Here is a 23287-nt window from a genome sequence, read left to right as displayed (position 1 = left end):
CGATCAACATGCAGTTAAATTGATGATCTCATTGAGTAATAATTCGCACGGTTGTTTTTTCAATTACTAAATTAAACAAGAATTGGCTATAAATTGTAACGAGATTAACCGCCTACGTTTGTATCATTCTGTAATGGGCCGCCACGATCAATTAATTTCATTGTCACAACGGAACTAGTAATATATCGCTTCAATGGGCAGCGGCTCTTGATTACTTCCTTGGCACATACGTAAGAAGTGCACTATACAAACATCTGCACTAAGAGTATGAAAAATGTCCAACGAGCATGTATGTATAATTTTAGTTACGCCACCCCTGAAAAGTCTTTTAAGGGCTCTTGAGTAGGTACATTGTTATTATAGATTACATATTTCCTAATCAATTTATACGTGAAGGTTTTTTAAATAAGTTATAACTGTATTTGACGATTAGTGACCTTCACTCGACAAAATACAAGTAAGTACCCATTGAAAATAGACGTTCGGATCTTGAAATACGGTAAGAGTAAAGTGGGAAAATTTTTTATTGACAGGGAAAATAATACATACTGAAATTTATGTGCACAAATATGCACATAATTGGGTTTATGGTGCGTGGCATACGCGTCCATGACGGCCGGCGATAAGCGTGGCAAACATAAGCAGAATAATCCGGTTTAGTGCTGTCCGCGCTTCCTACAACCGGATGGTTCCAGACTGCTGCCAGCTCAGTTAATGGACTTTAAGGCAGTCTGAGAGTGACATGTTCGTACATTCCAAGCAATTAAAAGATGTACTTCAGTATGTTTATTTTGTAAAGGAATAACACAAATGAGACATACGAGTATGACTGGTAGTTGCGATGTGTTAGAAAATTATTAATTCAACATGATAGGAAATATGGGCTATAAAAATTCGGCGTACTTTAAAAAAAGGAATAATGAAACCTACGATGGAACTCGCATATGTATATGTATAGGATCGCTTGTTATTTTTCCGGTAATGGCACTTAAAAACATACAGGTAAAAGTATCAAGTAATTTTTTTTGTTAAATAGTAGCTGATCTAGCTATCTAGCCATACGTTGCTTCAGGTCAGACAATAATGGAGATAAAAACTATAGTTAGATCAAAAGGGGTCCAGTAGTTCCGGATAAATTTCTCTAATCAAGTCATTACGTGGCATAAGATTTTTGCTTGTTGTTTCTTATAACAAACGACTATTTAATATGTACAACAGGTAATATTTTTACCTACAAGTTTGTGTGGAACCCTCTTGTAGTATTTAACCGCTGTTTTTGAAATCCTTTCTACTTACAGGTATCTAAAGATATCTGTTGATTTTTGCCCCCTACGCTACAATTGCACGTTATAATATATTGAATGCAGATACTCATTGCTAGAAAAACCATGTGTCATAAGTGACTCAATCTCATGTACATTGTTTTCAGGGCTATAGACTTTAAACGCGTAATGTAGGTAGGTTATATTCTTTCTTAACTTAAAATTTAAGTTTCTTATTCGCATACATCTATATTCTAAAATGAAAACTTATTTCAGTACCTTAACCATTCTTATTGTGTGCCAGTTTTACACGTTTACCAACACGCTTTCTCAAATGTATCAATAGAAAATGAATTGAAGTATTTTTTTTAATAAATAAAGAATAAATCATGATGTTATATGAAGTGAACATGTTCAAGCACACCACACCGCAAGGCCATAAATGACCTACTTACTTAGATAGACCGAAAACATCCTCTTCTTCCTGATATGAAATCTACTAAGAAACGAAAAATGCTGCCTTGATTTTTTTTACATAACGTCACTTATAGAATTGAAATTTTCATTATTTTTGAGATATTACGCAAGCAGCTCTAACTTATCCAATGCTAAGCAGCATGTCAGAGGTCATTCGTGATGTAGCTAATTATCCTACATGGATGTTTTTTTATTTCGACCATTAACACGTTAATGTCGAAATGAAAAACTTGTGAAAGATCACATTTATTTCACACGCAATTCTAAACTAGGTAAGTATCAAACTATGTATGGTAAGCACTGCCATTTATAAGTACTTTATTATTATTCAAAAAATCTTTAACCTATTTTGGTGCTCTTCGAACCTAAAACTTGATCCTACACACATCAAAATCAAACCAACGGTTTGAAAGTTGTCGGTTTACAAACATACATAAGTACCTATATACAAAAAACGTATTTCGGTACAAGAATATTGAAAATCGATTGATGCAGCAGCACTTAATGGTTCAGCTAAGCTATAAGAAATATAAAAATGTCACCTTAATAATAAATCCTTAGATACGCGAACGAAGTCGTTGGCATCAACTCATATCATATTATAATTGTATTGTTACGAGAACAAAAGGTGCGTGGAAATTTTCAGGCTCGAAGCGTTGGTGGTCGAAACGATAAGGCGCCCGAAAATAAGTGTTAGTGACTCGTTCACGTACTGGACTATTTGCCACCTATTATAATAATTTCGTGGTCATCTGGTCCCAAATAATTTTTACGATTTTCGCCCTTACGTAGGTGTAGGTATATTTCAGAAGGACCGACCTGGAATTCTAATCTAAAGAGTACCCTATATCACATTCACAAATGGGCATATGTAAGACCGCAAACACCTACTTGGAAAGCGACCATTTGGCACCAACATTTGATGTTGGTATTTACGTTTAAAAATATAATCCAAAGTTGCTCTTGTTTATTTATTTGAGTTTTAGATTAGAAAGTCAAACAGATACGTAAATCCTTTTTGATCAAATTAAGTATTGCGAGTAAGTGTCAAGGCGATTTGGTTTTGGTTGGATTTTTGTGTCTGCATGTTTCTATTCCGATTCTAGTTCTATTTTTATACATTTAATACCTAAATCTGTGAAAGGGTAAATTCTGAACATTGATAATGTTAAAACCGGCCAAGTGGGAGTCGGATTCGCGCACGACATATATTAAAAAAAAATTGCTGTTTGAGAGCCCCCTTTTAATAATTGCTCTATTTTTATTCAATTAATTATTTTCGAAGGTAACGTACTTACCACTAAATATTCTGTGAAACTGCGTAACAAAATGCATATTTATATTATTGTGCCTCTCTTAATATTTTTTTTTCGTATTTGTAGTTATAGCGGCAACGGACAAACATAATTTGTGAAAATTTTATCTTTCTAGTTGAAACAGTTTGTGAGATACAGTCTGGTGACATATAGCTCCCGTTTTTACCATTTAGGTACGGAACCCTAAAAGAGAAAGAGTTGTGGTCTTACTAGATCGATACCGGAACAAAAAATGATAAGTGATTAAAAAAAAATATTTTTTGTATTTTTATTGTTTTTTTGTTTCTAAATATTAAACATTCATGCAAATTCAACCCTAGATTACGATGAAACTTTGTACCACTTTTACATTCTGGGCACAACACTATTTCGCACAACATACATTCATATGGTCACGTCTATATCCCTTGCGGGTTAGACAGAGCCAACGTCTTGTCAAAAGTCTTGAAAAAACTGAATGGCTATTTGGCTTAATGATAGAATTTCGTACAATTTTGAAAAAAATATGAACCCGGGGGATTTGCGGTAAACGACAATGGGGGCGAGCAAAACAATAGGAAAAAGCTTTTTATTAACTACATAAAAGAATATCGTTAATTTGGCATGTAAGTATTGTAAGTATATCCGTTGAGAGGGTAGCTGAAGTGTATTTTTCCAAAGGAACGGAAAAACGAGTCATTGTGCGTACAAAGTCGAGGGCAAATGCTATATAAAGTACGCCTAAAACCATTGAATATTGAGTAATGGTAACTTTCACCCCGGAAAAGGACTGTTCCCGTAGAATTAACAATAAACGATAATTTTCGCAAGCGCAGCTGAAGGCAAAATAGCTAGACTTATCTCGTGTGAAAAACAAACTTAATATTTATTTTACTTACCTCACATTTCCAATTATTTATCGAAATCATCATGAAAATAATGTTTGCGACGAATGCAGTAAGTACTTCAGCAATATATTAAGAAATTAAAACAATTGTTTGTGTTGATATTATAAGGCCATCTTAAAGATTGAACGTTAACGTCTGATTGATGTGCTCCCGGAATTGAACTGCGTGGCTAGGAAGATGTCCTGTTTAAACAATCCTCCTAACAATCAATGAGATGACAATCAACACGAGATGGTGGGTGACTAAACGAAGTGTGTCGAGTTTTAATCGTACTGCTCGCAGGGAGTACACGTCAATGATCATTTGTTTCTGCGTGAGAAATGTTTTATGACAATGTCATTTACTTACTCTTTAACGAGTTATTTATCCAATAAAAGAAATACTATTTGATTCACCTACTTTGTTTATATGCTTAATAAGTGTATTTGTTTTCAGAGAAATAATATTCGGCGTATCATATATGATAAAAACTTTGATAAACACGAGAAAATCGACCTTTCCCTCGAAGTATCGAGAGTAAGAAATTATATAATAAGAGCTGGGAAAAATATGTTCATAGCATAAATACGAACTAGAATTTATTCTTACGTTTATTTACGATTGTACCTAATACTTTTCTACCTAAACCATAAAAACATTAGCAAGAATTCCAATTACCTATGTAGGTATGTATTACACAGAAATGATATAAAATCTGACAGTAAACCTATCTTATTATACAGTTACTTACCCAATGCCTACTACTATTTCCACACATATTGTAGACAGGCTTAGTTAGATCAAGGGTCAATTATTCCAACTTGGTATAGATATCCATACTTGTTAAATTTTCAATAGTAGGCGGACTGACACACTTTGAATCATCGATATTGTTGAGTTGCGTTGACACTTTGCTTGCAGCCAAGACGCATTTTATAATTGCTCATAAAGTGAATAATAAACACAGTTCTTACAGGCACGTGCTTTGCAAATGATTCCAGCATTTCCTTTTTTATCAAATCTGAAAAAACTTAGCAAGGCTATCGCCACTATCGCACTGAATAATTTCATGCTTCATTCTCCTACGTGAAGCGTTATTGCCAGTAAACGGCAATACAAATAAGTTATTAGAACACCTTATTTTTACTTATCTTTTACGACTTCTCCATTCAATTCTCATCGGATGCCTGATGATCATCGAAATATTTTTTCCAGGTCTTTCTAAGTTTCTATACCTGTCTGTGAAAACGCAAGTGGTAGTTTCGTTTTGTAAACGAAACCCAATACACTATGTGTACTGGGCGGGATTTCCAAACTCACGATGTTTAAGTTCCCCATAAAATATTGCTTGACATTCAATTACTCAGTAGAGAGTGCATTTACGAGTAGGAATTGAACCCGATACGTCTCAATTATGAGAAGTCAGGTAGCATAACCACTCTGACACACTTAAAATTATGATTATCTAATTAAGATGGGTTTAAAGTCCTTTCAAGACTGTTGGCTCTGTCAAACCCGCAAAGGATATAGACGCGATTATATGTACATATGTAGTTTAGTAAAATTTAAAACAATTTAAGTTAGGTGTGTAAATTTAGGTATGTACCTATACGAGTATACATACATACATTCCTTAGACACCATTTATTTCCATTCGCATCGGCTATGAGAGGTTTGTTTAAAGAAATAATATTTCTATAATTAAGCTTTCTCTGCCATTTTAGTCAGATATTGTGTTGAACATAGCAAATTTTCTTAAATGCTATTAAAATGTCTATATCTAACTATTATTATTTATTTAACTTTTAATAGACCTGCATAGACGATCGTCTAGTAGTATTGCAGATACTGTTGCTAAACAGTGGATAAGAAAGGCTGCTGCTGCCCGCAGCCTAGCCTGGAATTAACATTTGAACTCGCGACAAAGATGTGCTACTTTACGTTCACCGCTTCAATTACCTAGTGATTTCAATGCAACTTAATGCCCCATTTAGGTAGGTACATTTAGAACAGATTATTATGAGATTAGAGCGTAAAAAGATGTTACAGCATTGACAATATAAAAGTTTAGCTTATTTTCTGCTTAAGGTAAAGAAACCTTTTTAGTGTCGGTTATCTTTGTTAAAAATTAGTTTCTTGTATTATAACATTATGGTTTCCTTTTTGCGTAGCCAGAATCCAAGGCAGTGGCCGCATAGTTTCCAGCACTTTAAAGAGAACCACTCCATATCTCTCCCATGGCTATTGCAAAAGCGACGTAAAGGAAAGGCTAAAAGAACTTGGGATTCTTCACGTATGCGATGGGCTAGCAACCTGTCACTATTTGAATCTCAATTCCATCATTAAGCCATGCAGCGGAACGTGACATTTCAGTCTTTCCAAGACTGTTATTCTGTCTACCCCGCAAGGGATATAGACGTGACCTGATTATGTGAAGAAAGACAGATAATATTAATGACGAGACAAGTGTGTCGTCTTCAGGTAATTTCAGTTAGTTCTCTACGACAGTAAATAGCTATGAACTTAATTGACAAATATTATGTCATTATCATAATATTCATTAAACATTGATGAAATTATATCCCTTAGGAAAGTGTATTTCAAAGGGATGTTGCCAGATATAGGCACGGTCATATATAGTCAAGGCATTGATGTTCAGTGTGTACTGTGTCCTTGTCGACAGTAGGAGGGCGGCGCGTGAGCACCATTGCGTTGCGCAAAGTATGTGTACCATCGAAAGTGCCCCCTCCCCGGATATAGAGCGTGCATCTCTTATAAACACAGGTGGCGTCTGGTCACTAGACATTACACTACCCAAACCTGTGTGTAAACGTACCCAGGATGTGTGACAAAACGGTAGGTTTCAGTGAAATACCTTCAATATAGTGCAAATTATTCACGCTATCGCGATCTGGTGAACTACTTTAACTGAAAAATTTGGATTCCAGCACAGTGTTCTTTATAGCAAAGTGTACATTTGTGATTAATAAAAAAGTATCACTTTAAATGTTACTATTCTTCCATGATATTTAAAAGAATACGTTAACTTATCTAAGGACTTTGTGTGTGCAGGTGCTGAGGTCGTTGGTGTTGGTAGCGGCAGTGGCTTACGTGGTGGCGCGACCTGAGCCTCCCACGTCATACGGCGCGCCCTCCTCATCTTATAGCGCTCCTTCAAGCTCGTACGGTGCCCCGGCACCACAGTATGGACCACCCCAGCAACAGCCCATAGTTCATAAACACGTATACGTGCATGTACCTCCTCCAGACAACGAATACCCCGCACCTCGTAAACAAATATATGTGCCTCCCCCACAGAAACATTACAAGATTGTGTTCATCAAGGCTCCTACGCCTCCTACACCTACTGCGCCTGTCATTCCTGTACAACCCCAGAATGAAGAGAAGACTTTGGTTTACGTATTGGTGAAGAAACCAGAGGACCAACCTGAAATTGTAATCCCTACACCGGCGCCAACACAACCTGCCAAGCCCGAGGTCTACTTCATCAGATATAAGACACAGGTTAGTTCAAATTCTTACTGGGTACCTATTGAACATTTAGTACTTTAAGAATAGAAGAAAAACAAGACAAGAACAAGCTACATCTGTATATATTTCTATCAAAATTACATTTCAATTTGCATGCTATTTTTCACCGTTACTTATACATGCGTATTATTTAATCTTCAAATGGGTATTTTTTTCTTATTCGCGGTCGCCGGAATTCGCTGGCACCATTTGTCATCATCTCTGCCGCAGCTACATCTAGCCCGTTGCCTCTAAGGTGTTCGAATACCCAGATGGTTTCAATCCTAACTCTGTCTAGCCTACCTAGCATCAATCCCATATCCTAGCTATAAAACGACAAATGACATAAAGTTTTTATACATACCTATACATAGAAAATATATGTCTCAAAACAAGTTCTATAAAATATTGCCTAAGTGCGTATCGGGTTACATGCAATGTAAACAAAACGTAGGTAGGTTTCCGTAGTTGCCGATCATATATTTATTATATTCTACTATTATGGGGCTTGTATATTTCTTTGCATTTAGCGGAATTTAAGGAGGTGTATCGCGATGAGCTATGATCTACCTCGTGAAAGTGGTCGAAGGTATTTCCGGATGTTCCGGGATGTATTACCTGCGTGACCTAGCGTTTCTAGTGTAACTATCTTCATTACAATGACGCAACATAGGACGCTTTATCCTCACAAATAACTTGCAAATAACACAATAACCGCACCACATAACGCAATCCAGCAAGTTACATTTTCTGTCATTAGCGTTAGACTGTCCGTAGATTGTTTATGTGTATTGTGCTGTGAGAGCTTCTATAAGATCTGCATTTTGAATTCTGTAGTAGAGTAGCATTAGTCACCATTGCCTTAAAACATAACAATTGTGTAACTTCGCTACTCTTCAGCTATAAATACCCGTAAGCCAGATTTTATGTTTAAGTACACTTGCACTGGCTTTATTATAAAATAATGATAAAGCACTCATATAATTCCAAAGAGGACGAAAAAAACCCCAGGACAAACCCCTTGTATTGTCTATTTTTACATAAGACTTATAAAGAATATAGCTCCTTCATTGTTTCCGTCCGTCATATGCTGTTAGTAGACGCTAGCAACGGTAAGGAAAGGGTTAGAGTGAAAAGGAAAATTACAGGTATCAGATCTTAACACTCTCTAAACACAGAATTAGTGCACGGACTAATTATTCTTCATGCTTAGTAGAAACTTAGAATGGAACTAACTATAACTATAAAATTAACTACAATGTTTTAATTTTATAATAATAAGTTATAAGAATTAAGATTTTTTCAAAGGCTCTTCTCTAAACTTACTTTAATTTAATGTTAATTATAGTAACATCTTAACATAAAGGACCGAGTTCAATGAAACCTTTGTCCGTTTAAATGAACCTGTCTTGTTTACCTTGCGGGTGGATTTGGTAAGATAGGACAATCAGTTCATGCGAATAGTAAAAAAAATATATGTCTTTATATATGTGTCTCTTGGTATAAAATTTATAAAAGTAGAAATAGTAATAGATTACTCATACTCATTGTAAAATTAATCAATTCACGCCGCGGGCCAATATGATCTGTCAATTAAGTTTCTTGTTGCATTCACTATTTATTAGACAGAATAATTGTGTGGGTATTCTATTTTTAAATTGTATTTATTAGTTATTCAGGGGTTACGGTACTTACTTACATAATGCAAAATGGGGTCTGTGGTTGTATCTTAATTGTTAGTGAACGCACCATAAAAATTCACATGCTACTCATAGATTATGTATTAGGTAACATAATAGGTACGTAAAGTTGTAATGACTGTCATTTCCAGCAAATAGCATTATAATTGATGCAGCATTTGAAATTTCAATGAAGACCAATGTAAAAGTAGGCAAGCAACAGTTGAAGCACTATTAAAGTGTTTTGTGCGGTACTGCAAATGTAGGGCAATATTTTTGTTAATTACTTATTTATTAGATCATTTATTTATTTTTTTAGTCCATTTAAGCCATGATTTTTGTTTTTCTCAATCGAAGTTGTCATATGCCTGTTAAAATTTAAGCTAGCCAACTTGCTATATTCTCATACTAAATTACACTATGCTCCATTTCCATTTTTTTATTGTAGATGTATTGTTTCTAAGTACATTTATGTGACGTTTTTCAGAAACAAGAAGGCTACCCAGCTGCCGCAGCCCCTGCGCAAGAATATGGTGCTCCCGCGGCCGCGCCTTCCTCGGAATACGGCGCTCCGTCCGGTGGCAGCTCTTACTAACATCACCAGACCCTGGATTTCACCTGCTGGACCCTCCCCTCTCAAATATTTACTAAAAGCGAACCAGCCGCTACGAATGTGTTGTGTAGATAACTTATATTCGCGTAGTGTGCAACCGTAGACATATGCAGCGGAGATACGGACGGATGTTGGTTATTTTCACACTTATTCGACATCAATTATAATCGTTTGTATCGAACCAATCTACGCATTACGTAAATGACTTTCACTATATATGAAATTTTGTTTTGAGTATCATATATTAACCAAAGATCGAGTAACGAATGGACAGTAGGTATGTCATAGGTTCGTTAACGAAAAGGTAAATTAAAGAGAGAGGCGTATGTAGAATTGGCTTTCGTGAATTCTTATGGTGGCTCAAAACTACACATTACATTTTTATGAAGTTGATGCTGTGATACGCAATCAGTCCATTTGGCTAAGTTTAGGAAGTTCGAGAGGGCGGAAGGGCGCGGATGCTGGCTGGCATTGTGCTGAACTGTGCTGTATCCCATGTTTTGTTTGCATCAAATTGATGTCATTGTTTGTAAATATATTATTTTATACTATTAAATATTTTATAATTATACTCAATTGTTTCATTTATCGTGAAAAGATCACGTGTATAAAAAGTAGGAGCTGTATGATTGTATTGCATACAGACAAATAAGAAAAATAGCGCATATTATACTACTATACTATACTACCTAACGGGCTTTCCTCAGACTATATATAATATGTTAAAGGCGTCCGAATGGAGCGAAAGGTCAGGTCAATAATCTCTTAACCGACGATCGCGAATGAAAAGTAATGAATATAGATAAATGGGAAAGAAGTAAGTATGTATATATGCAGGGATATATGCAGTTTCTGCCTACTGTGACGCTATTAAAAGGTAAATCTTTTTATAAAGATACTGAAAGGTAATCTGACCAATAGGTCAAGAGTACCCGAAACGACGAGCTTGCATGAAGAGAGTTATGAATGTCGATGAAGCGAAAGAAGTACTAATGCAGGGATCGTGGCAAGTGAAATGATGAAGTCTCTGCCTACCTCTCCGGAAAAGAGGCATGATTTATGCATGAAGGTATATTTCTGAGAATCATCATCATGAACAGCAAAGGCATTTTTAATTATTTACTATTTTTAAATATCCAGAAAGGTCTTATTTATAACTAACAGTTAATTAAAAAAAGCAAAAACTATAACAATACTAATTTCTGTAACCTGTTATCATAAAAGCAGTTAAAGCATTTTAGCAAGTGAGAATTAATCAATGGTTTACCGCATTCTGACTGAGAAATAAGTATTATGTATATGTTTATCATTGAAAGGTGTTAATCAGTGTCCAAGAACTCCTGATTAGTGAGCGCTAAAAAGGAAAACATGCTGATGTCAAAAATTTTTGTTGCAAAATGATTTGAGGGTATTATGCAATTCAAGTTTTCAAATAACAAAAAATTTGTTATATAAATGCTCTCCATTGAAGTAATTTTCGTTACTTGCATGTGCTCTCGTCTTCAAGTGGCAGTTCAACCGATCAAGAGCTTAGAGCAATGGTATGTGTAATCGGCAACATCATATCAATGCATAGGTGTCGTAATATTTATTACTGGGTGTGTAGCTACATACATAATCGTACATGGGTAATGAATGCGTAATGACATTCCTTTTACTTAGACATTTCTTCAACTTTCATTATCTTTAGTACAGAAGTGCCAATATCTCGGTGTATAGGCTTAAATTGACAGTAGATTCATTATTTTGTGATACTTGTAAATGGAACTAGCGCTAAAAATTATTATCAATTGGTAGTTTCATCATAGAACTACATCATACTTACACTAGTGTCAATGAAAGAAAATTATATGCATGAATTTATATGCGGTTTAAATCGTTCATGATTGTGGCAAATATACATACATACATATAGTCACGTCTTTATCATTCGCGGGGTAGACAGAGTTACAATCTTGACAAGCTAGCAACTTGTAGGTTGCTAGCCTCAGTAGAATCCTAAGTTTATAAGCATATCCTTTAGTCATCTTTTACGACATCCATGAGAAAGTGATGGAGTGGTCCTATTCTTTTTAAACGGTTTTATTTCAATTCGTGCCGGGAACCACACAGCTTTATGGCAACTATTGACGAGTTTATTTGACAATCATTTGAAGATCCTTCACTTCTTCCACAACATACACGTAACATTGAATAACTTAAAATTTTTATGTTAAAAATGTTATAAGTTTTCGCAGGGTTTCCGCATCTACTTATTTTGTGAATTTATTGTTGTTTTTTTGATGTCCATATAAAAGACATAAATAATTAAAATAGAAATAAATACGATGGCTGATTTTCTTTTTGCATCAAAACACCTTATCGAAAACTCGTAATTATATAACAGTAAAAGTATTTACGTATCTACGAGGGTCAAACTGAAAGTTTTTAGAAAATCAAAAACTGAGCATTCTACTTTAATATTAGTTTTATTATATCTTTTCAAAATAGTTTAGAACTAAGCCCCGGGGCGCAGTAGAATAGTAGATAATACTCAAAGTAAAGGTTACATAAAACACGAGCTGTCAGTTTTATGCAACGCTACTTATATCAACAAATAGACTCGTCAACAATTCCTATAAGTATGAACAGTCTCACGGTGTTATTATCACACAAGTACTCCATAGTTTTACTACACTATCATACACATTCAGTATTTTCACTTTCGCAAATGAAGCTAGCTGTGAATGCACCTATACCTATAGCAATATGAAGTACCTACCAAGCCCGGTGTCTGTTTATTTCCGTTTGAACAGATCTGAGTTTATTTGGCGGAAATTCCTTTACGTATTCAAATTCATAATTCAAATTCAAAAATTTTATTCATCAGTGGGACACTTCATACTCGTATTAATTAATAATTGTCATAATGTTTTGGTTCCACAACAGTGGTTGACGTCAAATAAATTACTGAAAACTAAGTTTACTGCCGCTTCCAAAGCGTATAACGGTAACAAACTGCACTGCAGCATTTTCTTCAACATCGTCAACTTAACAACTATCCAAACTTAGAATAGAAATGTTATTTGTTAGTGAGAGAATACATTGTTCTGATTAATTGACTTATATGAAATTGAAGTAATTATAATAAAAAAAAACAATATGAACTCACAACACATTGTAAGAAAACAAGGCGTTTACTTCATCGACGCGTTTGATCGAGTAAAACTCGCACTAACGCCTCTGACCACAAACGGCGATTGTTTTACCTACCAATGAAGGACGTTAATAAAACTAAGGATTTTCTCGGTTTATTTTTGTAAAAATACTTGTGTCGTGTGGATCTCGGCACTTGGAACATTCCATATCTTCCTATGGATGTCGAAAAAGGCGACTTAGAGAAAGGCTAATAATAAACTTGGAATCCTTCTTGTAGGCGATGGGCTAGCAACCCTCTCACTTTTTGAATCTCAATACCATCATTACGCCATACAGCTTTACGTGGCCTTTCAGTCTTCAGACTAGACTGTTGACTCTGCCTATCCCGCAAGGGTGACTATATATAAGTAAAATATGTATAGTTTAGGCATATTCTTTGTGACGGATAAAAAGTTTTTTCAATCAAGATGTACGGTAAACGGTATGTTAGTTTGTTTTGAATGATAGTCACGTGACCTCGGAGGACCAAAAGGTTTATTCATTGTTTCATGTTATGGACGTACTTTCCTATGCGATTATGAAACTATTTTAGTGTAATGTAACGTAATGTTGCGTAGTTAGAACTCCTATCGAATTTATAAACGGACATACACGTTGACCACCGTTTTTATGACTTTCGCTTGTCAATAAATCAAGTTAATTCTATATTATGCATGACCTCAACAGCTAGTTTGATCTTCAATTAAGTTTGTATGATGCTATGCTAATTTAGCGATATAAGTTTGAAATGGGTAACGTATACAAACACTTTTAAAGTACTTACATAAATGTGTAATAACTTAAACTCACCTTCTCCAATTCTACTCATTACCTACTTACCTACTTATTTTACAGTAAGTATTTGAATCGAAAGCAATTTTTGATGAGATTGTTGCATAATACAGTAAAATGTCTGTAATTTAAGAAGAGCTTATGTCAATCGATCAAAGTGTTTCACTACATTTCATTGAGGTGGATGTTTGCTTTTTGAAGTTGAGGCTGGAGACTTTGGACTCTCGCGATAAGCAAAGCTAATATTATGTTTGCTCTTAAAAAAATAATAAATTGAAAAACATTATTGAATTTAAAAGAATATGTAAACTGGTGGACTTCTTCCAGTCAATCAAAAAAAAAAGGAAAATCAATAATCAAAGACACAGCGCACAAAGCATTGACGATGCGTTATAATATCAATTAATTTATAATGGACTTACATAAGTGAAATATACATAAACTTACATTAATATAAGTACACTGAAGTGTTAGATGCATCAAAATATCTACAGTCATTTGATTTTCTGTTTTAAAAGAACTACATTCAAGAGTAGGTAGATCTGGTTTGTTTGTTGTTGTTGCTTTCAGGATTGTTTCTGCTAGCATTGAATATTGTTGTGCTATTCATTAAGTTTCAAATGGCAGTATTTGAATTTTGTTGTGCTATACCTAAGTAGTAAAAAATGGTTTGTGATTCGAAAAACGAAGCTCAGCGACAGCCTCTGGCTCTATCAATTACTTAGTTGGGAAAGATGTTAGGATAAGACGGTTTGGTTCATAATATACCTTCATCGACATTCTTATGTGCAATTTTATTCTTCGAAAAGATATCACAGTTTTTTAATGCTTACATATATTTTACCTATATTATAACTACTATAACTATATGCTATATCTATATAAATCTATGGTCATTTAAATTAACTAATACTTATTTCTGTTTTAAATGCAGTCTATAATATTAACCAGTAGTTACTTATACTTTCTATTGAGTTTAGATTTAGACCTTTTGACTTTTTTTGTAGGTACGTACGTACGTACGTACTTACTACATACGTATCTACTTTATCAGTGTCGAATGCGTAATTACCTGATTTTACCGAAGACTAGAAATTAAACATTATGTCTATAAATATCTGTTCCGCACTCCAAAAACAAAAAGATCCAGATTCATCTAGAATATTTTCAGTGGGATAAAGGTCAACACACGCCTCATGGAAGCCGTTTTATTTTGGTCGCAAAGATTTGAGCGTTTGCACTTAGTAAAATCAGTTTCAACTAAAACTTCTTCCAGTGAGCACGTTTTATTTTGTTGTTTTTCTTTATAAACAAACATTATGTCACTAAAAATTGAGGCTGAAACTAAAATCGATTCAGAGCCATGTGTAGCCGCTTGGGATAACAAATTTTTCGTTGGTTCTGAGGATGGTTCTATAAGGGTATGTGTATAACGATAGATTTAACTACCAGTTCAAATTACAGAATTTATACCTAAAACATAGTCCTGTAAAATAATGGCATCGAAATGGATAGTAAGAAAACCCTTTATTGCAAATAAATTATACCAAAATAACTTTTACTAAACTTATGCTAAGATAATGTACAAAATGCGGCTTTATCGCATACCTAATGCAATCTCTTCCAGTCAACTACATGAAATAAATTAATAAATAGTAAAAGAATATAAGTTATATTGCCGATGAGAAAGAGAAGAGAGAACAACTTTTGGTTAATAAACTGCATGTTTACTGAATTAAAATGTTTACATATACTAATCTTTAGCTTTCAGCTGTTAGGAAAAGTGTCTTAAAGTACCTAGATAGATAGATTATAAGAAATTTTTTCAAGATCCAAATGGCAGATTTTTTTATTACTTAAGAATAAAAAAACAATCCAACATACTTTTCTCTACAGTCATTTGATGCAACTTTAGTACCGAGCGCGTCTTGGTCTGCCCATGCAGTTCAGATCTTTGCTTTGGCTGCTGGCAACGGGAATGTGTTGTCTGCATCCAATGACGGAGGAGTGCGTGTATGGTCGACAGAAGGGCAGAAGATCGCCGACTTGCCTTCAGCAGGACCCGACGTAGGCGTTCTGCGGGTTTATGGCAAAGCTATATATGCTGGCGATGAAGGCGGTAACGTGAGTATTCCAAATTTAATATCTACTTCATACTTATTCTTATACCTACACTATAGCTTTAGATTTGATTGGAAGCTTAGCTCCAGTGAGAGTTGGTAAAAATTCATACTTAGCGTACCTAAATAATATTATTAATTGTCTGTATGCCATATTCAGCAAAATTCGTAAGACCCAAAGAGTTTTCTGCTGTGATTTACTTAAGACTTTAGATTATGCTAAAATAATATTACTTTAACTATATACATACTTAAAGTTATTTAAAAAGAAGCATGATTGATTGGTCTAGTGGCGACACTGACGCCTAAAATCCTTATATACCAGCTCAACAAAAAGTTTCATATAAAAACAAGTGAATCAACTACTACTATCTACCTAGTTATCGATAAACTAATCCAAACTTCTTATTATTCACGTACTATATATTGTATATAATATTTATAATCGCACGGAAAGAGTTCAAAAGATTGAATAGATTTTTAAGCTCAAGCCCATTATGACGAATAGCAAAAGTCCGTGCGGCCGACTCGCCAGTTACGTCCACGGTTTGCACGCCTACGAGATTATAGTGGCAAAACTCTGCTTACGCGCTACGAACTATGCAGTATGAGCTATGGCTGTAGTATTTCCCCGTAACTTGAGTGTAAAATTAGGGCTTATCGATTATTTATAGGGCTGGCATGTGGGGTTAGAAATTTGGCTCTACTCGTATTGGCAACATTTAACATGAAATGTTTTTGTGGGATTTCATTTCTTTTTGTAGGTTGCTTATGGTAGAAAGAAAAAATGAGCGACAAATACTTACACTTTTATCCCGTAATGCAAGGGTTTAAGAGATATTTAAAAAAAACTGAATAATGTTTTCATTTGATGAAAAGTCTGTGTTCTCTGTACTTGTGTATAATTTTCAGATCTCAAACAGAAAATTAAGTTTCCCTATTTCAGATTCTACTTTTTTTAGCCCCCTCAACTCAACATGATTCCGTAATAAACAGAATTCTTCAACGTACTGTTATTTCTGAGATACAGGGGTGAGGGTGGGAAAGTTGGGAGGGGAGGGGGGTTTTCGGATTTTTTACGTACACACTGCAGCACTTTTAATACGACGCTATCAAAAGATTTACCTCTCCGAGGCCGCATTCAGACCTCTAGCGCCAAAACTTGCGGAAGTCTCAAACAAACTTTCACCCCCTAGTTTAAGGGGTTGGGGGGTAAAAGTTCCAAGTTTTATATTTTTTTTGTTGTTTGGGTTCTAATAATAGCTTACATACCAAATTTCAGTTTTCTAGGACTTCAGGAAGTACCTTAAGAATTTTGATGATCATCAGTGAGTGAGTGACGAAATCGGGGTATTTTATATATCAATAAAATCTAAAGTATAAGAGCTATGCAATTGAAACTTTAGAGGTTTATTAAGTCTATCACTGACATCATATCTCGAAAATTTTGTTTATCTGGTATAACCCAAACTAAAGTTATGAAGGTTCAAAAATACGACGAACCACTTCGAGAAAAGGTAGGTAGTGCCCTTGCGCTTCGCTTGGCTCGTATTGGCGGGGGCACTACCGTGCCCCCAGATAAATACTATACAGCTGAACGCCTTTCAGTCTTTTCAAGGCTGTTCTTCTGTCTACCCCTCATGGGATATAGACGTGACGATTTAGATTTAAGAGATATCTATATATTAGTAAATAGATTTCGGTCAAAATGTTGCAGTGTAGATCGTTCCGCCGCTTCTTAAACACATGCTTTTTGGAGGCGGTAGTAGATATAATTACTTAGATTTATGGTATGTGACGTCAATAAGTGATACCTTGTATCCAATTTTGAAAATAAATCTATTCTTTATGTATGTATGTAACTACTTATTTACAGGTATTAGTATATGAAAATAATGTGGAGAAGGCAAGATATAACGTACTGGAAGAAATAAAGGATTTAGATTTAAGTCCACCCTTTATGTTTACTGTTCGAGATCTTGATGTCACAGTCACAGAAATCAAACCCGGTGAGTACCTACCTACTTACCTACCAGAGTAAACATTTGAGTTAAGTGTAAATAACTAAAAATTATTGGTTTAAAATGCACCTTATGCAACGTTTATTACGTAGCTCTATCTTTGTCTAAGTAGGTATTATGAGGAGATAGGTACTAATTTTCAAAACTATATCTAACAGTTCCCTGTTAAAAATAAATATTGGTAATATTTTAAAATTTTAATTTCATGGCGGAAAATCAGTAGGTACTGTTAGTTACTTATTTACTCTTCTTCTCCTCCCTGCTTTTAACGCCCGGTTGTATCCTGACCTGACCACGAGACCACCTTGAGAGGAGAAACGGCGTTGCCCCCATGCTACGGGGGCAGTTTTTTACACGAAGCGGCTTTTTTTTTAAATGGATGCCTAAATATTTTAGCCAATACTGTAATGCTGTAGAAATCAATTTCAGATGAATCAAAATCCCGTTTCGTAACTCGTCACACCATGGAAGGCCGTGCGCCGTTGAGAGTGGCTGGCAAGCGGCTTCTGTGTATGGCTCGGGGTGGGAACAACTTGCGACTTCACGATGCTTCTGTGGACACCACCTTCAAAATGCTGCATGAAGTGAAGGTACAGTCTAGTTACATACCCAAAGAAAACAACAAGGAAACGCTTGCAAACTCTCAAACTGGTTGTAGGTATTTTTTATCGGTCGCCGTTCATCTTATTTTTTTTAACAAATAGTTTCCTACAAATTTATATTGTTTCTTTTTAAAATTTCACTTCAATCGATTTCGCAGATTTTTTAAATAGGTATGGTTAATAGGTTCTAGCAAAGAGCAAAGTTTACTCAGTTGACCTGTTGATTACTTAGGTAAGTTATATTTTAAGACATATGTATAGTATTATCTATACATATAATAAAACAGTGAAAATATTTTGTCTGTACATTTAGTATTTTTGACTGAAATGGATAGAGGGACACTTAGAATGAATAATAGAAAGCAAACATATTTTTTTTTAATTTCTTGTCTGTCTGTCTGTATGTGTGATCACGCTTATCTCCGAAAGTACTGAACCGATTCCCTTAAAACTTTCACCAATTGCTTTGTTTTACCTCAGAAAAACATTTAAAGTTTGTTTCATCAAAATCGGTTTACTAAAAAAAAAGTTATCGTCATTTGAATGAACTCAAGGCATGAGTTTGCCTGCAAATAAGTTTACGCGGAAAAATTCGAAATTTACGCGGACGAAGTCGCGGGCAACAGCTAGTCTTTACTAATATTATAAAGCTGAAGAGTGTTTGTTTGAACGAGCTTATCTCAGGAACTAGTGGTCTGAATTGAAAAATGTGAAAAAATCGGGGAAAATTATGCATCCTTTAGGGCTTCAATGATGCTCAAAATAATTATTCCACGAGGACGAAGTCGCGAGCACAGCTAGTATATCATAAGATCTTCCGATCACGATTCAATCAGGTATTTATTTTGTTGAAATAGGTGAGCGACATGATAATAACCAGCTTATCAGTTTGTGGAGATTACGCCTGGACGGGCGGTTGGGACGGATGCGTCCGGCGATGGAAGATGGCCGAAGACCGCCTGGAACCAGCCGGGGAACTTAATTTAGGCGCATGCATCAATGCATTGCATATTACTCCAGATAGTGCATACATAGTGCTGAGTGGTGGAAGAATAGTCAGCGTAAAAGTTGTGTAATATTATTTAAATGTAAATACCAAAATGCATTTATTTATCTGTAACTTTTCTAGAAACCAAGTTTTATTTGACAAATAAAGAATGTACTTAACGTTTTTGTTTTATATTTATTATTCCTCCACATACAATATTATCATCAGAATTGTAAAAAAATATTTGCATATCATATGTCAAAAATATGAACAGTGTTTTCCTAATAAGAAAGTAATTGCTTACAGTTCTGAATAAAGAGTGTTTGTCTCTGTGAACAGCTTGGAGAGCAGCCTTCATTTAACTACAAAAACTTCTGAACTGATATTGAGGACATTTGACACAATAATTCGATCTTCAAGTGTAGCACAGGCTACTTTTTGAAAGTAAAGCCTAGGGCAGAAGTCTAGTAAGAATATCAACTAAGCTTGAAACCTGTCTGATAAATGAAAAATACATATTGGGAGTTTTTGATCCATAACCTTCTTTTAGAAAAGAAGTGCAGACCTAGTTCTTTGTGGAACAGTTTATCTACTTGAAGCCTGTATCAATTGCGTCCAGGGCTTTATTGTTACTGGTAGTTTTTGCTATGTTTAAAATAAAACAAGAAAATTTGGTAAAAACTCAAAACTTTATTGAAAATTATTCTGACTGACCATATCATGACTGAATAACATAACATCAAGAAGTACATCAGCATTTAGATTTCATAACTCTTACTAATAAGTGAGTTGATGACCCTTAAGCTATCCCCTAAATCTTAGTTTTTCGCTCATTTGGTAATATAATAGTAAATAAAAGTCATTGCATCTATGTCTTTAAAAAAAATGTGTTGACAACATTTATTGTTGAACCAAAAAAAAACAGGAAATTTATACTTGTATGCATAACCCAAAATTTGTGTAGTAAGTAAAAATTTTTTTTAATGAAAAATATATACATTATAACTACTATTAAAACTTTTACCTACATTTTATAAATGTATTTGAAATTAAATGATAATTTCCACATCCGCCAATTGCGACTCAGATGGTAGTTTCATGTATTTAGGAGGGATATAATTAGGATCAATGGGAGGTTGTCCTGCCCTTTCCCGACGTCGAAGTTCCAAGAAGGCTTCACGTTGAGCCCAGTCCCTCATGTGTACATCAGGAGCATAAGCCCAAGCAAATCCACCAAATACAATGCAGAGAGTAATCGAAAAGAAGAAAGAGGCATGATGGTGATTTGTATCTTCTTCCTGGCTCGTATAATCAAATCCATAGCTCACCCAATTCTTTTGAGGCTCACAGGCAGGGTTTACTGTCTCGCTATTATTTTTATTATTGGACGTAGAAATGGTTCGGCACATTCTGTTGTAATGATTCAAGACAGACCTTTGGATAAAAGGAAACTGTCGTAGTTTTATTAATGCTGCCATCGTTGTGTAGAAAATTCCCTAGTGTGTCCTGTACTTTATTCTGTAGTTGCAATTTTACTATTTTTTATAACAGGTTACGATTACGAAATCAAAATTTATGGCACTTTAAAAATCAAAATGAATGGAATGACAGTGACTAAATTGACAAAAGACTTTGACAGTTGAAGTTTACTTTTTAATCCAAACCGAGAAGAAAAGAATAATAGTTTAAAAAAAACTAAAAAACTACGCTTTTATTGCTAATCAAACTAAAAAATAGAAAATAAAAATTAATGACAAAGGAATTATAAAACAGTAGTAGCAAGTCGAACAATCAGTTATAGTCAATAACCTCCGATTAAAATTATAACAAAATTAAATTTATAAACAAAACAATTTAAATCTGAGTAAAAAGCATGGGGTGCTTGATGTAGTAAATATTAAAATCATTCTAATAGCATATATTTATGACAAGAGAGTTATAAAAATGAAGTAAAATGCACCCCACGCTTTTTACTCCGATTTAAATTGTTTTGTTTATAAATTTAATTTTGTTATAATTTTAATCGGAGGTAATTGACTATAACTGATTGTTCGACTTGCTACTACTGTTTTATAATTCCTTTGTCATTAATTTTTATTTTCTATTTTTTAGTTTGATTAGCAATAAAAGCGTAGTTTTTTAGTTTTTTTTAAACTATTATTTATTTTCTATTTTTTAGTTCGATTAGCAATAAAACGCATAGTTTTTTAGTTTTTTTATACAATTATTTTTTGGAAGTTAACACTTCTAGTATAACTATCATACTAGAAAAGACTTTTGCAACCATGCACCCATCGCCGGAGGTTTTCACAACTTACTTTCTTAAAGTTATATGTGGCCTGATTGGATTAAATCTCATAATATTCTCATAATGATGATTCTTTTTTAGGCGATGGGCTTGCAACCTGTCACTATTTGAATCTCAATTCTATCTTAAAGCCAAATAGCTGAACGTGGCCTATCAGTCTTTACAAGACTGTTGGCTCTGTCTACCCCGCAAGGGATATAGACGTGATTATATGTATGTATGATAATTGTTAAACCCAGTTGAAAAGAATTTTATAGTGATAAATCACTGTTAATAATATTTTTGACTATCCAGCAAACATAATAATTTTCGATTGTGGCCTTGCCAGGAATCAAACCACAAGATTAAGAGGCAGATTGATACAGGAACAAAAATATTTCAAACATACCTCCACTGCCTTTACAACCAGGAACTCAACAATGTTTATCTGAAGACATCGTGGCACTTTCGTTGTAAAACTGTCTTTCACAAAAACAAACACAAACTTGGGACTCCTATCTCAAATAATCAGGTACTTTTTACAGGAATCCTATCTAAAAAATATCTGCACAACACAGTGAACACAGTCAGAGTCCAATCTCAGATGATAAAATCACACGAATATCCGGAAGAACAAAGCTCGACTCAACGGAAGATTCCAAACTACAAATAACGACAAGTTATCAGCACAAAACAAAGTGCAAATAGGTAAATACACAGGCACCGGTATAAAAAAAACAGAAAGAAAGTTTACAGGTTTTCTAATCGAATTCAAAACTTACTGCAAAACTTATTTGACATATTAAATAAACTGTCACTCATTTCTTAAACGAGTACTACAGTGTTGCTATTATAAATAGGCAAAAGATACCTAATGTTAATTCAAGAATTGCATTAATATGTTAAATACGTATTAAATATCGCAAAGTTCTGTAGGTAGTAACTTTATTCTTGTATTGTTGTAAATTTAGTTGTTCAATTTTCATTTATTACTTTTGTTTTATTACTTATATATTTTTTATTGTTTTAAAATATTCTACTAATTCTACTATTGTTTCTAATGGTAATTCTAAATGGAGCGATGCGATGAAATAAAAAAGCCTTAGGTTAATAGTAACATTATATGGAAATATATTACATCTCTTTTTGGACTCCTTATAAGTCAGAACTTCTTGGTTTCTTGTATGGAGATTACTGGCACTGGTACTATCTCTGTCTCTTTTACTCTCATACGAAGGATCTAAAAATGAATTTATTAATCCTGGCAGTTTTAATAAGGATAATGAGAAACTCTTATCAAAATATTGCATTGTCATCGGTCCTTGATACGTGTGCAAAGTTTCAAGTTGATCAGACGTTTAGAAATCAGTGAAAATTAAGCTCAAAGATTCCGTTACATACATACATACATACAACCCAAGCTAATAAAAGCGTAGTAAAAAGGCAACGCCACTGTGGACAGCTCAAACAGCTTTACAGGTTGACAGTGAAATATAATTTATATCATCATAAGTACATGTAGAATAAATAACCATTTCTCAGTTAATGGCTTTATT

The 23287-nt window shown here is 34.4% G+C and overlaps 3 protein-coding genes across 3 annotated transcripts; 2 read left to right on the top strand and 1 right to left on the bottom strand.

The window, feature by feature from the left end:
- Nucleotides 1-6730: 6730 nt before the first annotated feature.
- On the top strand, nucleotides 6731-10253 carry LOC106131783 (uncharacterized). The gene is made up of 3 exons (XM_060954919.1): nucleotides 6731-6777; nucleotides 6994-7446; nucleotides 9619-10253. The coding sequence occupies exons 1-3, from the start codon at nucleotides 6763-6765 to the stop codon at nucleotides 9724-9726; spliced, it is 576 nt and encodes a 191-aa protein (XP_060810902.1). The 5' UTR covers nucleotides 6731-6762; the 3' UTR covers nucleotides 9727-10253.
- Nucleotides 10254-14944: 4691 nt separating this feature from the next.
- On the top strand, nucleotides 14945-19623 carry LOC106131821 (uncharacterized). The gene is made up of 5 exons (XM_013331033.2): nucleotides 14945-15134; nucleotides 15610-15837; nucleotides 17710-17842; nucleotides 18284-18444; nucleotides 19314-19623. Exons 1-5 carry the CDS (start codon nucleotides 15033-15035, stop codon nucleotides 19530-19532), a joined length of 843 nt encoding a protein of 280 aa, XP_013186487.1. The 5' UTR covers nucleotides 14945-15032; the 3' UTR covers nucleotides 19533-19623.
- A 491-nt stretch (nucleotides 19624-20114) lies between these two features.
- Nucleotides 20115-21052, bottom strand: LOC106131824 (NADH dehydrogenase [ubiquinone] 1 beta subcomplex subunit 11, mitochondrial). Its single transcript, XM_013331035.2, has one exon. It carries the CDS (start codon nucleotides 20920-20922, stop codon nucleotides 20494-20496), a length of 429 nt encoding a protein of 142 aa, XP_013186489.1. The 5' UTR covers nucleotides 20923-21052; the 3' UTR covers nucleotides 20115-20493.
- Nucleotides 21053-23287: the final 2235 nt, after the last annotated feature.

Source organism: Amyelois transitella, chromosome 5, assembly GCF_032362555.1.
Source record: "Amyelois transitella isolate CPQ chromosome 5, ilAmyTran1.1, whole genome shotgun sequence".
In the NCBI taxonomy this organism is placed as follows: Eukaryota; Metazoa; Arthropoda; class Insecta; order Lepidoptera; family Pyralidae; genus Amyelois; species Amyelois transitella.
This window is presented reverse-complemented; position numbering and strand designations above follow the sequence as displayed.